Genomic DNA, 17859 nt, shown 5'->3' with positions numbered 1-17859 from the left:
TTAACTGTCGGCTAACTATTACTTGGATTGCACTACCTGTATGTATAATCTATATTTTCATTTATATTTATCATTATTATTGTTATGAGTAGAGAGACAACATCTGCCGGAAGTAAATTCCTTGTATGTGCATAGGTACTTGGCGATTAAAGTCTGATTCTGATTCTGATATAATTGTCCTATTATGAAAATAGGCCGGCTGGTGGCGTAGTGGCCTCAGCAGTGAACTTCAGAGCGAGAGGGTTAGCAACTCGACCTCATTAAAAAAAACACCTGGAGAGGGATGGGCTCTGCCAGGTTTCAGATGCCCAAGACACGCCGAACGATGAGCAATCACCAAAAAGATCGGTGCAAAAAGCTTGTCATGACGGCACTCCGACAACTCCACCAGGAGTTAGTTAAGGGCGCGCGCACACACGCACACACACACACACATTATGAAAATACAACATAAGAACGGGATACAGGTGCTGTGTTAATCTCTTCCTGTGAACGATACATGACATTCAATAGAAACTTTGAAATCAGTATCTGGCATCTTCCAAGGCTCAAGGTGGTGTGGATGCACATATATGCAAACTTAGGCTTTGACTACATGTGTTAGTTTCGATGAATAAAAACAAGATCATGCTTTCACAAATCTTTATGTAACAAACTGAAATATCAAGAGCAGCAGAGAATACAGTATCAAAGCAACAGAAAGCTTAAACCTAATTTATAATCATGCATTTTACAACCATTAATAGAACTTAAATTACCTTCATAGAATAACAGGTTTGAAATCTAAGTGTGATCTGATGATCAGAGGAAATAGACAACAGGTTTCATTTGGTGCTTCAAATATGGAGATTTTGATCCACAAAAAAAAATACTAATATGTCAAAAACTCCAGAGAAGCACTTCAATTTTAAAAAAACTTACTGGATTGACTTTAGACTTTTGATATTGATTTTATGGCTTTCCATGTATTTTGTTTACAGAATACCTTTGGTATATCGAAGAAACAAAGCAAAAGGTCTGAAAATACATCAGAATTCATCCCGCATAAATACCTTCTTAAAGGATTAAATAGCAATTTTTTTGTGAATACTACCACTGAAAAATATCTTAGCATGTTGCATGAATAAGAAAATCTAATCTGTGGATCTATTTATATTCAGTATCTTATGTTGTCACAATTAACTTGATAAATTTCCTAGACAACTTCCTACCTTGAACACAGTATTTCAGCTCCTTGGCATCGATCACAGTTCGCTTTTCTGGCACCTTTTTGCTGGTTCGGTGATAACTGCGGCGTTTTTTGCTCTCTCCCCACAGGTTCGATCCACCATGAATGCTCGGTATATTCAAAACAGCTATGCCTTCTAGGGGCATATTGCTCAGGTCCAGTAGAATTCCATCACACTACAGGGAAGAATCACAACAAGAATAAGACAACTACTTTAGTTGAATCAAGAAAACTACCACATGCAATTTTAACTATTAATGTTAGTATAGTCCACTCAATAGTCATGTGCACAGGGATCAGTGAACATTGTAATCATCCATTTAATGTTGCATTAGATACCAAGGTTAGAAACTTGTGCTCTGTTGTATGTGACAGCTTGCAACATAAAAAGATATGTGCACATTGAACTCCACTTCTAAAATTTAACTGAAAAGGCCTAGAGCCAATCATTTTTGTAGCTGGCATCTGCATCTTGCAATATCCGGGTTCAAAGGTTGATTCTCAAAGTAGGGCACCTTCCTAGATCGAACAGTAGGTATCTTTCCAGACTGAAGCCAAAAACAAAATGGAGAAACTTCCATCTTCTAAGGAAAACTTTAGACATATCAACTCTCACCACCATCGCATGTGAAGGCTCCGAGGCTATTTTCAGAGGCCTACTGGGAATTTATAGGTGATAAGCCATCCCAAGTTTGATCCTGGAGGAGCAGGAGGTGTAAGATGCATTCATTTCATACCACATGCTGAAATTTAAATCAACATTTAGAAAGGAAATAATTCCTTTGGAATGGTTTTGGCGCAGAATTCCTGCTCCCTCAGGCAATCCATCAGAATGGTGCCATTCAAGAATCAGGGCTTCTGATCTCTTGAAGTGCGGTGAATTGCAATTGTTCCTGAATTAATTTGTTCATTTCTGAACCTCGATAACTATACTTAAAGGTAACACGCTGTGTTTAATCTGCGTGAAGGGTAATCCTTCTAAATAGAAGATCCACAGGGGTGCTTAAATTTCCCCTGGCTTTCTGCTGAGGAGCTGAGGGCAGCTGGAGCCAAGAAGGACAGGTGCAGACAGCAGCATTTCATCATCATCAAAATCACACTCAATACAGTGACCGAATGTTAAAGATTAAGAAAAAAAAAGGATTTCTGTGACATTCAATTGAGAGAAGATAAATTTGATAGTTTTAATTGCCTGGGAGTCAATCTTTGTCTGAAACAGGTTATCATTAAAATTTAATTGTTGCCTCAAAAGAACACATTTCTGTACGTATACATATAGGGCTCCTGAATTATGTAGGAAGCTTGAGGAATTTTTATCAAAAGTTAACATACTGAACTGCATTTTTGGCTTCTTCCGCTAGGAATTACTCAATAGAACAGAGTGTCCTTCTGCAACAATACGTATAAAAATATTTCATTTTGGTTTTCAAGAAATTAAAATCTATAAGGTTCTTTAACATTTGTGTAATTTACTCCACGAAAATTCTTCCCATGTAGTAAAACTATAAACTTCTCTTTTGTTTTTACCGTGCATTATGAGTGAAAATATATATTTGAAATTTTGAATAGATTTTGAAGACCTTGTTTGAAGAGCATATTGAATCATTCAAAATGAATCACAAATATAAAATGCATTAGAAACTTAGAAAACCTACAGCACAATACAGGTCCTTTGACCCACAAAGTCGTGCTGAACATGTCCCTACCATTGAAATTACTAGACTTCTCCATAGCCCTCTAATTTTCTAAGCTCCATGTACCTATCCAAAAGTCTCTTATAAGATCCTATTGTATCCGCCTCCACCACCATTGCCGGCAGCCCATTCCACACACTCATCACTCTCTGAGTAAAAAACTTACTTCTGACACCTCCTCAGTACCTACTCCCCAGCACCTTAAACCTGTGTCCTCTTGTGGCAGCCATTTAAACCCTGGGGAAAACAGCCTCTGACTATCTACATGATCAATGATTCTCATCATCTTATACACGTCTATCAGGTCACCTCTCATTCTTCGTTGCTCCAAGGAGAAAAGGCCGAGTTCACTCAACCTGTTCTCATAAGGCATGTTCCCCAATCCAGGTAACATCCTTGTAAATCTCCTCTGCACCCTTTCTACAGTTTCCATGTCCTTCCTGTAGTGAGGCGACCAGAACTGAACATAGTACTCCAAGTGGGATCTGACCAGGGTCCTATATAGCTGCAACATTACCTCTCGGTTCCTAAATTCAATTCCACGATTAATGAAGGCCAATACACCATATGCCTTCTTAACCACAGTGTCAACCTGAGCAGCTGCTTTGAGCGTCCTACGGACTCAGACCCCAAGATCCCTCTGATCCTCCACACTGCTAAGAGTCTTACCATTAATACTATATTCTGCCATCATATTTGACCTACCAAAATGAACAACTTCACAGTTACCTGGGTTGAACTCCATCTGCCACTTCTCAGCCCAGTTTTGCATCCTATCAATGTCCCGCTGTAACCTCTGACAGCCCTCCGCACTATCCACAACACCTCCAACCTTTGTGTCATCAGCAAACTTACTAACCCATCCCTCCACTTCCTCATCTAGGTCATTTATAAAAATCACGAAGATTAAGGGTCCCAGAACAGATCCCTGAGGCATACCACTGGTCACTGATTTCCGTGCAGAATAGAACCGTCTACAACCACTCTTTGCCTTCTGTGGGTCAGCCAATTCTGGATCCACAGAGGGTCCACTTGGATCCCATGCCTCCCTACTTTCTCAGTAAGCCTTGCATGGGGTACCTTATCAATTGCCTTGCTGAAGTCCATATTCACTACATCTACTGCTCTACCTTCATCAATGTGTTTAGTCACATCCTCAAAAAATTCAATCAGGCTCGTAAGGCACGACCTGCCCTTGACAAAGCCATGTTGACTATTCCTAATCATATTATACCTCTCCAAATATTCACAAATACTGCCTCTCAAGATCTTCTCCATCAACTTACCAACCACTGAAATTAGCCTCACTGGTCTATAATTTCCTGAGCTATCTCTACTCCCTTTCTTGAATAAAGGAACAACATCTGCAAACCTCCAATCCCCCGGAACCTCTCCCGTCCCTATTGATGATTCACAGATCATTGCCAGAGGCTCAGCAATCTCCTCCCTCGCCTCCCACAGTAGCCTGGGGTATATCTCATCCGGTCCTGGTGACTTATCTGACTTGATGCTTTTCAAAAGCTCCAGCACATCCTCTTTCTTAATATCTACATGCTCAAGCTTTTCAGTCTGCTGCAAATCATCACATCACCAAGATCCTCTTCCATAGAGAATACTGAAGAAAAGTATTCATTAAGTACCTCTGCTATTTCCTCCAGTTCCTTACACACTTTTCCACTGTTAAATCTGATAGGTCCAATTCTTTCACGTCTTATCCACCTGCTCTTCACATACTTTTAGAATGCCTTGGAGTTTTCCTTAATTCTGCCCGCCAAGGCCTTCTCATGGCCCCTACTGGCTCTCCTAATTTCCTTCTTAAGCTCCTTCCTGTTAGCCTTATAATCTTGTAGATCTGTAACATTACTTAGCTCTCTGAACCTTTTGTAAGCTTTTCTTTTATTCTTGACTAGATTTATTACAGCTTTTGTACACCACGGTTCCTATACCCTACCATAACTTTCCTGTCTCAGTGGAACGTACATATACAGAGCTCTACACAAATATCCCCTGAATATTTGCCACATTTTTTCTGTAATTTTCCTTGAGAACTTCTGTTTCCAATTTAATCCTCCAATTTCCTGCCTGGTAGCCTCATAATTCCCCTTACTCCAATTAAATGCTTTTCTAACTTGTCTGTTCCTATCTCTCTCCAATGTTATTGTAAAGGAGATCGAATTATGATCACTATCTCCAAAATGCTCTCCCACTGAGAGATCTGACACCTGACCAGGTTCATTTCCCAATACCAAATCAAGTACAGCCTCTCCTCTTGTAGGCTTACCTACATACTGTGTTAAGAAACCTTCCTGAACACACCTAACAAACTCCACCCCATCTAAACCCCTCGCTCTAGGGAGATGCCGATCAATATTTGGGAAATTAAAACCTCTCATCACGACAACTCTGTTATTATTACACCTTTCCAGGATCTGTTTCCCTATCTGCTCCTTGATATCCTTGGTACTATTAGGCGGCCTATAAAAAACACCCAGTAAAGTTTATTGACCCCTTCCTGTTCCTAACCTCCACCTACAGAGACTCTGTAGACAATACCTCTATGACGTCCACCTTTTCTGCAGCCGTATCTATCTCTAATCACAGTGCCACGCCCCCACCTCTTTTGCTTCCCTTCCCGTCCTTTCTGAAACATCTAAAACCTGGCACTTGAAGTAACCATTCCTGTCCCTGACCCATCCGAGTCTCTGTAATGGCCACCACATCATAGCTCTAAGTACTGATCCACACTCTAAGCTCATCCACTTTGTTCACAATACTCCTTGCGTTAAAATAGACACATCTCAAACCTTCGGTCTGAGTGCGTCCGTTCTCTATCACCTGCCTATCCTCCTTCACACACCGTCTCCAGGTTTTCTCTATTTGTGAACCAACCGCCTCTTCCCCAGTCTCTTCAGTTCGGTTCCCATCCCCCAACAATTCTAGTTTAAACTCTCCCCAGTAGCCTTAGCAAACCTCCCTGCCAGGATATTGGTCCCCCCTGGGATTCAAGTACCACCCATCCTTTTTGTACAGCTCACACTGCCCCAAAAGATGTCCCAATGATCCAGAAATCTGAATCCCTGGCCCCTGCTCTAATCCCTCAGCCACGTATTTATCCTCCACCTCATTCTATTCCTATTCTCAATGTCACATGGCACAGGCAGTAATCCAGAGGTTACTACCTTGGTGGTCCTGCTTCTCAACTTCCTTCCTAACTCTCTGTAGTCTTTTTTCAGGACCTTCTCCCTTTTCCTACCTATGTCATTGGTACCAATATGTACCACGACCTCTGGCTCTTCTCCCTCCCACTGCAGGATATCTTGGACGCGATCTGAAACATCCCGGACTCTGGCACCTGAGAGGCAAACTACCATCCGAGTTTCTTTCCTGCATCCACAGAATCGCCTAACTATAGAGTCCCCTATCACTGCTGCCATCCTCTTCCTTTCCCTACCCTTCTGAGCCTTCTTATTTGTAAAATAAAGCAAATGGAATGACCAGTATACAATTTATGAAACAAGTTCAGTTTAATATGCTGTTAAAGTTAATTTTTGGTGTAAAGAATGATTCACGTAGCATGACTTTGGTCTGATCCCTTGTTAGACTACAATAGATTTGAGGACACCTACTCCAAGCAGATTGGAAGATTCTGCTGAAGAACATGTCCCTACTCGTAGTGTTTTAGAGGACAGATAAGTGACATCAGCAGACAGTAACTCATTTAATTGAGGATCAAGGCTATGGCATTTAGGAGATCTTAGTGACAATAAAATGAATACTGATAATATGATCATGCCACAGTTTGTCACTTGAGGGATTCAACTATAAAAGTTGTAAGCAGTGTTGATAAGTACTCTGGCAGCCTCAAGATGATGGAGTTTATATAGAGCTGGCACAGGGTGGAAGAAATGGTGGGGGTTTAGAGTTAAGTGCTACTGAAGTGAAAATTGTAAGAGAATACCTTCAAAACTGATAGAAAATAGAGAAGGTGGAAGTAACCCTAATGTTGTTAATTTCCAGTCATGTAAAGGGGAATATAAAGGAGGCACAGATGTACTGCTCAGCTACTGAAGGAAGGGCTGTTGATACAGGTCACAGGAAGAAGCAACGGGGGACAACATTCTGGAATGAAAGTATATCATCAATGGCCATTGTCACATGAGTGAAATCAGCAAAATTGACCAGCTGGCAGGTAATCGTTCTCATGCATACAAAATATAGAAAATTTGGCAAAAAAAAAAGGCAAACTTCCACCTGCTTTGCTGTGGCTGCAGGGGTCCATCACGGACGAGTGGCAGAAGGAAGTTGAAGCACTATGATTTCAAACTGCCTTTGGCAAAGTCCCTGATTGTATCACACAGGCGTTACACCTACTCGACTTGTGGCAAGGCACATCGACCCTTTTACATTCAGCCTAGAAACATCTGGTTAAAATTAAATTGTCTGGAAGGAAAATGCAATGGTGCAAACATTATGGAAAGACCCTGTGTGCATTTTTTCTAATGTTTTATGTTTTAACTATCTTTATAAATATAAGATTTAGGTTTCCAATAGGAGTCACATTTTGTGAATTTCAATTCTGTAAGGTTTATTCACATGCAGCTCTATTTCTTTTTCTACTTTTTCTAATTATCATTTGCAAACTAAGCCCCTTCACCTTACTTTTGGACTACGAAGGTATAATCGTCTAGTTTAAGGAGTTATTCTAAGCATTAAATGATAAGAATAAAACAACGAAGAGATTAGTGAAGAACAATGCTAATTATCTTTCAGTCCACACCAGCACAAGTGGAACCAATCTATCATTTCTAATACCATAATTAATCTCCTTTTTCTGCCAAGGGTAAAGATTTTATCATAATGAATCAGGCTTAATGAAAAGCAAAAGCAAGCAATGGCTAGCAAAATGCATTATGCATGATGTGCAAAGCAGTGTTCAAAAATTACATCAAGTAATGATAATTGTGAGAGAGAGGTAATGGTCAATATACTAATCCTGGAGATTGTATATCATAGAATTGTTATACACTTTGGTATATCAGTTCGAGTTTGTAATTCTTTGCATCAGAAACAACACAATTTCATTCAAACAGAAGGAAACTATCAAGAAATACAGGGCCAGTCTCTACTTGGATGTAATAAGGGAAATGGATACTAAAGTCACAATGGTCAATTTTTTCCCATTAAACATTTCAGGATTAGCAGGTTAAAGACAAGATAAATAAAATCCAGGAAGGTTGAAAAAAGACTGATGATTCACTGACAGAAATTTACACCAATGCACAAAGACCGGATTTAGAACCTAACATCAAGAGTTTGTAGTATTACTTCATTTTTCATGTCCTCAGATTTTTGAAAATGTATAAAAGCCAAAACAATTATGCTCTTCTATTCTTCTAAACATATATCTGTGGGATGTGGACATCCCTGACAAGAGCTCAGACTGAATGAACTGTTTTCTTAGTGAAGGTACTCAGTGTTACTTTTGGGCTGGATGTTCTCAGCACAAATAAATGAAAAGTGATATACTTTCAAGTCAGGGTGCTGAGCAATTTAGAGAAATTCCTTCAGATGGTGTGAACTTACCTGTTATCTGCAGACCTTGTCCTTGTGGCTGGTAGCTGTTGTGATTTTCAGGAGAGCTAGCAAAGGTATTTTTATAGCTGTATCATTTAGCTAATTGCTGCATGCATTTTGAGGACAGTGTGTATGGAAGTCGCAGTATAGTAATGAATGATGCTAGGGCTGGTGTTTGGTGTTCAAATCAAGGCGCTTTCCTTTTTAACCTCTTTGATGTTGTACCTCCTGAGTGGTGTTTGAGCTGCACTCATTGAAGCAAGTGAATACCGGTAGTATTCTCTCACACTCCTGACCTGTGCTTTGCAGATAGTAGAAAGACAGTAGGACATCATGAGTTGAGTCACTCAACACCTGGCCACAGATCTGCTCTTAAAGCCTCATTCAGTCTTTTTACAGTTCTGTAAAATATTTATCACTCTCTCTCTCTCTGTTGGAACAACATTATCATTATCATAGAATTTTACAGTGCATGAGGGAGTCATTTAGCCTATGCTTAGGTATGCAGTGGCCTCTGGTAAATGAACTGTCTGAAATATATATATATATATATATGTACAATGTAACTTTACTATTAAGTAGCAGGAACAATAAAAGTCAATTGCCCATGGGGAATTCCCAGAAAGCAGCTGTAACATTATATAATTTACAGGCTGAATTAAAATAATTTGATCTTTTACTTGGAAGAAATGTCAAATAGTAGGGGGTCTATTGCAAAATATGATGCACACCACTTGAATTCCAACTAATTCATGTCAGTCACATCTTTATACATACTAAAGTGTGCTTCATACAAGATATGATAAATAAACAGTCTAGTACTCCCAATGGTTAATTTAAAAGGTATTTTCTAAATGAAGTAAGGTAACTTGAATAAAAAAGGGAGAGTTGTGTGAGATAGAAGTTGCTGGGGAGGGCTTCTATTAACACCCAATATCGAACTCAGCAGGTAATTTACTGCTGTAATTACTTGACTAAGCTCTGGCTTCTCACCGTCTACTTACTGGATTATAAAAAAAGCTAAAGTACATCACTACATTTTTAAAGTTCAAGAAGCAGAATTATTTGTATAACCTTTATTAAGAACATATTGGAAATATATAAATTCATTTCTGTCAAAGCCTGGATTGCCTTCCCTAGATTTCCCTTTGACCCCATCTATAGAATTTCTTGATGACAATTTGTTGTTGGTTGCTGCAGGCATTTTTCCTTCTACTGATAAGGAATAACACTGGATTATAGTTCTCGTTCCTTTCCTACTTCTGCCACTCTAAAGTGATAATAAATGTTGAAACGGTTTCATTTGTTGTGTGGTTCCATAAATCATATTTGAAATCTATTTAAAGTGTTGAACTCAGCAGTTTCTGATGGCACCTGAAAAGTAACTAAGCTAATCCTGTGAGGCTTTCCTCAGCAATCTAAAATAAAACACAACTTTGAAAAAGAAATTAATTCAAAAAGAATATACAGGAAAACAAATTCGGAATGAATTCTACCAAAGCTCTTCCTGATGGTGGTAGAGTAGATTTATTTCTTTGGGCTTGGAAATAAATTTGGCAGTACAGATAAAAATCGTGCCAAAAGGGTCAGCCTTTATACTAGAGGCTACTGACTTTTGGGCTAGTCACATTAATTTAGAAGAAAATTAGACATATGACCCTTCATACCTGACTTTCTTCATGTGCTTCATTGAGATAATTATATTGCACAAAGCATAAAATCTGCCATAGTGCAGTTATGGAAATATTTGGGATTAGGTGCATTTTTAAATGATTTTAAAATGCACAATATTCTATAAAATAAGTAAGTCTTTCTGGGACTAACAAGAATATTGTGCCAATATGTTGTTGAGTCCACTAATTTAAATAGTCAGAATGTGTCTTTGAGCTTTTAAATTAACTATTATTAACTCATTTCTCTTGTCATGATGCTGCTTGACCAGTTGATTATTTCAGCATTTTATTTGTTATATTGAATAAAATTCACAATAACTTTGGAATTGGACTAGAAGGGAGAAATAGAAAGGAGTTAAAGAAGCAACAATTTAACAACAGTTAAAGTCCAACAAATACTTTGTAAATATACAGAGATTTGGTGAGTCAATAAGCTATAAAACCCTATATGCGTGTAAGAAGAGCAGCCAAGTAAATTAACTGCAACTTTGACCTTTCCTGCAATTATTTTATCTATGTGTCATTCCTTCATCTATTAAGTGGAACCTGACAGTTGTACTGGTTTTAGTAGAAGAACACCAGATAATGTATTACATCTCAGACTGAACACCAAACCAGAAAATGCGAGAAATGGCAGGGGTCACAATAAAGTTCAATCTATCTTCAATATTTACATCCTCCTCTTGGTCTGAAGTCAAAAGAAATTTTGACATAAATGGTTTATTGGTAATAATTTGTGTAATGTTGGAATCACTTACAAGAAAAAGCTTAATACAAGTGAATGGTCAGATTTGGCACTTCTTTGGAAGGTGTAGAACCACAAAGAATCTACATTACAAAAGATCTCCTCTCAGCCAATCATGTTTGAGCTGATGAAGAAAGAGCGAAGCAAACATATATTCTCAACTTCCAGTACTTGGTGGGTAGTCTTGTATATCATAGTTCTGAAAGGACACGTTTTCATGCAGTCAGATTCTTTTTTTTTAATACATTTTTTTTGAATTTTCAAACAGGTTACAGAAAGAAAAAAAATTATCAACCCTTCCCCCAACCCCTCCCCCCTAGCATATCCCTATAGAAAAAAAAGAGAAGAAAAAAGAAAGAAAGAAAAAAGAAAGAAAGAAAAGAATGCCTGGATATCGGAAGATCCCCACATGCTCCATGGAGTTCATAATAGCTTTAATATGTATATTTATTTCTTTCCCCAGATAACCAATAATTTTATCTTCGGAGCACCTATATATTTAATCCTATCTTTTGTAAATAAGAGCGCCAAATTTTCAGAAATATTTCATATTTATCTCTTAAATTGTAAGTAATTTTTTCATGTGGAATGCAGCTAAAAATTTCATTCTTCCAACGATCTATACTTAAGTATGAATCTGATTTCCAAATAACTGCAATAGCCTTTTTGGCTACTGCCAATGCAATTTTTATGAATTCTTTCTGATATTTATTCAATTTAGATTTCGCTTTTATCCCTTCAATATCGCTTAGTAAAAATAATGTTGGATTATGTGAAAGTTGTATTCCAATAATTTGTTCCAGTAAAACTTTTAAATTTGTCCAAAAAGGTTGAATTTTAAAACAAGACCAAGTAGAGTGTAAAAAAGTACCAATTTCTTGATTACATCGGAAGCATTGATCAGATAAATTTGGGTTTAATTTATTTATTTTTTGTGGTGTAGTATATAATTGATGTAAAAAATTATATTGCACATTTGTTGTATTTGTCATACTGTCAAGACATAGTCTTGACCAATCTGTTTCTTCAATTTTAATATTCAAATCAGTTTCCCATTTTTGTCTTGACATGAATTCCTTGTTTAATTGCCTGCTTTTGAATCAAACTATACATACAAGAAATACATTTTTCAATTTTTCCTTTTTGAATTAAAGTTTCTATTTCATTAGGTTTCGGCAATAACATTGTTTGACCCAATTTATCTCTTAAATAAGCCCTTAATTGGAAATAACAAAAAAGACTGTTGTTTGATATTTTATATTTATTCTTTAATTGATCAAATGACATTAATATACCTCCTTCAAAACAATCTCCTATATATCTAATCCCTTTTTGAAACCAGTTGTGTGAAAGTTGGTTATCCATTGTAAAAGGAATAAGTTTATTTTGAATTAAAGGTCTCTTTGCTAATAGAGATTTCTTTATCTCATCATCAACATTTATCTTATTCCATAAATCAATCAAATGTTTTAATATAGGAGATTCTTTCTTTTCCCGTATCCATTTAGATTCCCACTTATAAATAAAATTTTCTGGTATATTTTCTCCTATTTTATCTAGTTCTATTCTAATCCATGTTTATCTTCATCAAAAAAAAGATGCAATAAATCTAAGTTGATTTGCTTTATAATAATTTTTAAAGTTTGGAAATTGTAACCCTCCTGGGTCAAATTTCCATGTCAATTTTTCCAACAATATTCTTGACATCTTACCTTTCCAAAGGAACTTCCTCACACATTTATTTAACTCTTGAAAAAACTTCTGCGATAATTGTATTGGTAGTGTTTGGAATAAATATTGTAATCTAGGGAATACATTCATTTTTACAGCATTTACTCTGCCTACTAATGTTATTGGTAATATCATCCATTTATCAAGGTCTTCTTGAATTTTAAATTGAAATTCTACCCCTTACTAAAGGAGATTATAGTCAATGTCAATTAATAACTCAATTTAGATGGCCCATAAATGGTATAAAATATTTAGGTATAAGAGTTGGTAATGATATAAAGAATTTATATAAATTAAATTATTTACCATTATTGGAAAAAAATGCAGTCAGATTCTGGTCCTTAACATCCTCTGAATGAAAAATATTTTTTTAAACTTTGTTTTAAACTGCCTCCCAACTACTTCAAATCAATAATGCTGGTTTTGATCTCTCAGGGAAGAAAATTTTTATTTCTTTGGCCCTCCTCATTGTCACCCTTTAAGTTTCCCTCAGTCTCTTCTGTTGCAAGACTTATTCAATGTTACCACATAGCTCTACTTTTCCAGTCCTGACAACACCTTTGCAGATCTCCTCTCTACTTTCCCTGGTGTAATTACCCCTTACTTCAATACAATGACTAGAATTGCAAATAATTATTTAGCTATGACCTAACCATTGCGACATAGCTTCCCTAATCTATGTTCTAATTAATAAATGAAAGCATTCTGTGACTTGTTAACCACAATACCTACCTGTTAAACTGTCCTTAAAGATCTGTGGATACACTGTCATTGTTTGTCTACACATTTCAGTATCCTCTTACTTATTGTTTATTCACTCACATTGCTGTAGCTTCACAAATGTTTTCTTGCATTTTACAGCATTTAAAAATTTACTGTCCAATTGACTGATCCATATACAGTATGTTTTTCTATAGGTCTTGAGCTTTCCATCTGACTGTCAGTCATATAGGCAGTTATTGTAACATCTGCGAATTTCCATAAAACCTGCACAATTCACATCAAACACAATGTCATTCTTAAGCTGCCTTGCTACCTCTTTAAAGAATTCATTCAGATTACCCAAACTAGACATTCCCTCCATAACTGGTTTCCCCTGATTAATCCATGCCTTTCTAAGTAGCTTGTAATGGATTCCCAGAACTTGCTCACAACCAAACGTAAATTAATTGGCTTCTAATTACCAAGTAAAATGAAATGCCGGAAGAACTCAGCCAGTCAAATAGCATCTGTTGAAAGAGGAAGTAGTCAACATTTTGGATCAATAACACTTCCTCTAGCCTCTAGTTATTTGGTTCAACTCGTCCTTGCTTTTTAACCAACTTGTTACTTGACCTATCTTACTTTGGTACCACAGTAACTAAATTGAAAAAAAATATAGATAAGGACTCTACGAATTCTTCCCTGATTCTTTTAATGAATTGGGATAAATGTAATCATGGGAACTGTTAAGTATGCATTAAGAACTTTTATTTATATCCATGAAGGCATATCCATCATGGGGAGAAGGCAAGAGAATGGGGTTGAGAGGGATAATAAATCAGCCATGATGGAAAGGTGGAGCAGACTCGATGGGGTGAATGATCTCGTTTTACTCCAAATTCTGATCGTCTTAGGGCCTAAATCCACTGTCTCCACACACAGGTTAACTTTCAGGTTCCTCAGACCTTAATGATTTCTAAGTTTTTTTCGCACTTTAAAGCAGCTTTGGATTATTTTTGATTTTCATACATTCATTTTGGTTGCCTAGTATCATTAGGCAATTTCAGTTTAGGCAGTTTCAATTTAGGCAGTTTCAATTTTACTCATACACTTTCTATGCTCCTCCAGGTGTTTTATTGTATAAATTTCCTGGTGCTTGCCACAGTCTTCTTTATTTGCGTTATTCTATCCTGTATGCCCTTGAAGAGGTGTATTTGGGAATCTCACTCTTTTTTTAATAGGAATAGATTACCATGAACTTCTTACATTTTTATCATCAAGCCCTTTGCATGCAAGTGTTGAAGTAATTGTCATGACTGACAATGAAATAAAATAAAATAACTGAAATAACTAAATTAACTGGGCCCAGGACACACACACTTATGACTCAAACACACTTGTTATTCACTTGTGTACAAGGAGAACAGCATGGGCCCCTGGCACCCACACTGTTCTGAAGTCTGAACAGAAAAGAGAATTTTATACAGATTTGGCTTATCATTTATGGATATTGATTATTCTAAATTGTATATGTTTGAATTCCTTACTTGCACAATCATTCGCCATTCACAATAGAGCTGTTAAAGTCAATTGAAAGTTCAAGTAGACAGCTGATGATATTTTGAAGTTAGTAAAGACAAGTTAATTGTTGGGTATGTTTCACATCCTTCTATTTCTCATCTGTCTCTGGCACCTCCTATTGTATAAAAGGATGCTATGTTTTATGAAAAATTTTCTGGAGAAGTCTCACTCATCTGGTTTGAGTAGATCCTGCCACCATCTATCTGGTTTGTTGTCATCAGAGTTGTCTTTGGCAGTCTCTCTTCAAAGGTCTTGCTTGACTACAACTGCTCTGGGCTATCTTTGCCTTACAGCAACTTCCACACTCTCTCCCTGTTGTCCTGTAGAGGACAACATAAATTTCAATAGCAAAGAGTCTCTGGAACTCTGTGACAGTTTCATCAGGGGTGATGGCTGCTGTATTATGATAGAGGCAGCTGTTCTGTGGGCTAACATCCCACAGAATAATCTCAGGCAAGAGACTATAAGGAATACGACAACTAACAAGAATACATTGCCCACTGTACAGTGGAATCACCCTAATCTTCAAACAAACTGTGACGTCAGCTGTAGGCTCCCCAAGGTGAGGATGAAGCTTGGGTAGCTCTTTCTCAGTCACCTTTACCTTATTGGCTTCTACCTGGATGTGCACAGCCAAATTGGTGATATTCTGAGACATAACAGAGATGTACATGCAACACTCTTGGCCAATGATAGCACAAGCACCTCCCCTTGTGGCCAACAAAATTCCAATGCTAATCAATTTTGAAAAGTTCAGATTGCCATTATTTCAGCAGTGGTGACATTGATGGCTCGTCTCGTATCATGTACAGTAATGCTAAGGCACCACTGTGCTCATCATATACATGTTTCACCAGCTGTCAGTTATGAAGTTAGCTGAGGCCCTCCATTGGTCAGGGTAGACCATGGAAGCTGTGTCCCACCTGTCTACGTGATATGCAATCTTATATGCAAACCAGGGCAGTAGGATATGGAGAGCAGGCTGAAGTTAGTGTTCTGAAAAAGTAAGTGTTGGTCCCCTATACCAGAAATGAATACCTTTATAACAAAAGCCAGGGAAAAATACAGCATCTGCAAATGATCTTGCTGTTGATTAGCAATTCTGCACTGACCGGAGATAGAATATTGTAAGTATTCTTTGTGCTTGCAAGATTACTTCCACCAAATGCATTACTAATTGAATGCATTTTATACAGGGCTTCTTGCCATGGATTAAGAATGAAATATGTATAAAAAAGACTGTATTCAGTTTAATTCTCTCAATCACCCCATATAATTGCTTTCTGATATTATCACATGATATAAATACCATTAATGTTAAGAAAATCCCTTAAATGTACCAGAAATATTGGCTGTATTTATGCAGGCTTTTTTTTTACCAAATATATCATACCAAGCTAATTCATCGCGAACCAGCAGCAGATTCCGTTTACCAGTGAATTTCCTGTAGCTTCTCTAAAGCCTGGTGCAATTCCAATGTAAATGGTGAAAAAAATTAAATAAATCCATATAAGATGAAAGAGAAGACTGCATCAGCCCCAAAATATGTTCAGTACAATCAGACCTCTGGATTCTGAATTAAAATGATTATTCACTGGAATTACACACCAAATAATACTGCATATTCCTCTAAGTAACTAATCACCTGTGGAAAGTGATGCACCATCAATAACTCTCCGAGACGTGAGGCGAGATATAGGCTTTTATTGGCTGGAAGAAAGAACAAGCAGCAATTGACCACCACACTACATCCTGGAGACTGAGGCTGGGCTCAGTCTCCAATCGCCTTTATACCAGGGTCTGTGGGAGGAGCCACAGGAGCAGGTATATGTAGTTCACCACAGAAAGGTTAGGGAGAGTTAGTCTCAAACCATTGCTACTAAATAGCTATTCATCTTACCTCTATCTCTACATATTCATGTAATCTCTTGCATGTAGCAGAGAATGTTTCAGATGTCCCAAATTCAAAATACCAGAATTTGTTCTTCATTCTACAAGGAAAGGATACAATATATCATTTCTCAAAACTATTTTTTAGGAAGTAATCATAGATCAGAAACAAATTGATAATTAGTCATTACACTCAGTAGCCACTTTATTAAGTACATCTGCTCATTAATGCAAATATCTAATAAACCAATCATGTGGCAGCATCAGAATGGACAAAAGTATGCAGACATAGTCAAGAGGTTCAGTTTTTGTTCAGACCAAATGTCAGAATGGGGAAGAAATATGATCCAAGTGACTTTGACCATGGAATGTTTGTTGATGCCGTATAGGTGGTTTGAGTATCTTAGAAACTGGGACTTTCACTCACATCAGTCTCTAGAGTTTACAGAGAATGGTGCATGAAAAAAAATCGGAGAGCAGCAGTTCCATGGGTGAAAATGCTTTGTTAATGAGAGAGAATGGCTAGACTGGTTCAGGCTGACAGGAAGGTGGCAGTAACTCGAATAACCATGGGTTACAACAGTGGTATGCAGAAGAGCATCTCTGAACATTGAACCTTGAAGTAGATGGGAAGAGCAGCAGAAGATAACAAACATACACTCAGTGGCCACCTTATTAGGTACAGGAGATAGATATCTATATGAGACGGTTATTTCGCCTTTTTCATCAATGTTGCTTCAGAAAGACCTATCAAACCTAATCCTACTTTCCAAGTTCTGCACTATAGCCTTGCAGTTACTTCATTTTAAATGGTTATGTAGGATAGCAAGCTACATCTGGAACAGCCAACCAGTCCACGCTGGTGATTATAATACTTTGTCCTTTTCTCCTCTAAATTTACCAGCATACCTTCTTTTCCCCTCCTCTCTCATTTGCTTAAACAAGCTCTCCCAAGTTGAACCAGGTCACTTCAATCATTCCCCATAGCAGTCAGTTCCTCAACATCACTGCTCTTTGGTAAAGAAGTTTCTTTTTGATCAG

The 17859-nt window shown here is 37.4% G+C and overlaps 1 protein-coding gene across 2 annotated transcripts in view; it reads right to left on the bottom strand.

Moving 5' to 3' along the window:
* Window positions 1–17859, bottom strand: part of dgkb (diacylglycerol kinase, beta) — a 768700-nt gene that overhangs the window by 139065 nt on the left and 611776 nt on the right. For both annotated transcript variants that reach the window (XM_073054135.1, XM_073054136.1), the window contains 2 exons: window positions 16829–16919; window positions 1212–1404 (listed from right to left, as the gene is read on the bottom strand). In XM_073054135.1, coding sequence (XP_072910236.1) covers window positions 1212–1404; window positions 16829–16919 — 284 coding nt within the window. The remainder of the gene's footprint in view (window positions 1–1211; window positions 1405–16828; window positions 16920–17859) is intronic.

Source organism: Hemitrygon akajei, chromosome 8 (genome assembly GCF_048418815.1).
Source record: "Hemitrygon akajei chromosome 8, sHemAka1.3, whole genome shotgun sequence".
In the NCBI taxonomy this organism is placed as follows: Eukaryota; Metazoa; Chordata; class Chondrichthyes; order Myliobatiformes; family Dasyatidae; genus Hemitrygon; species Hemitrygon akajei.
Note: the sequence above shows the minus strand (reverse complement) of the source record. Positions and strands in the feature narration are given on the sequence as shown.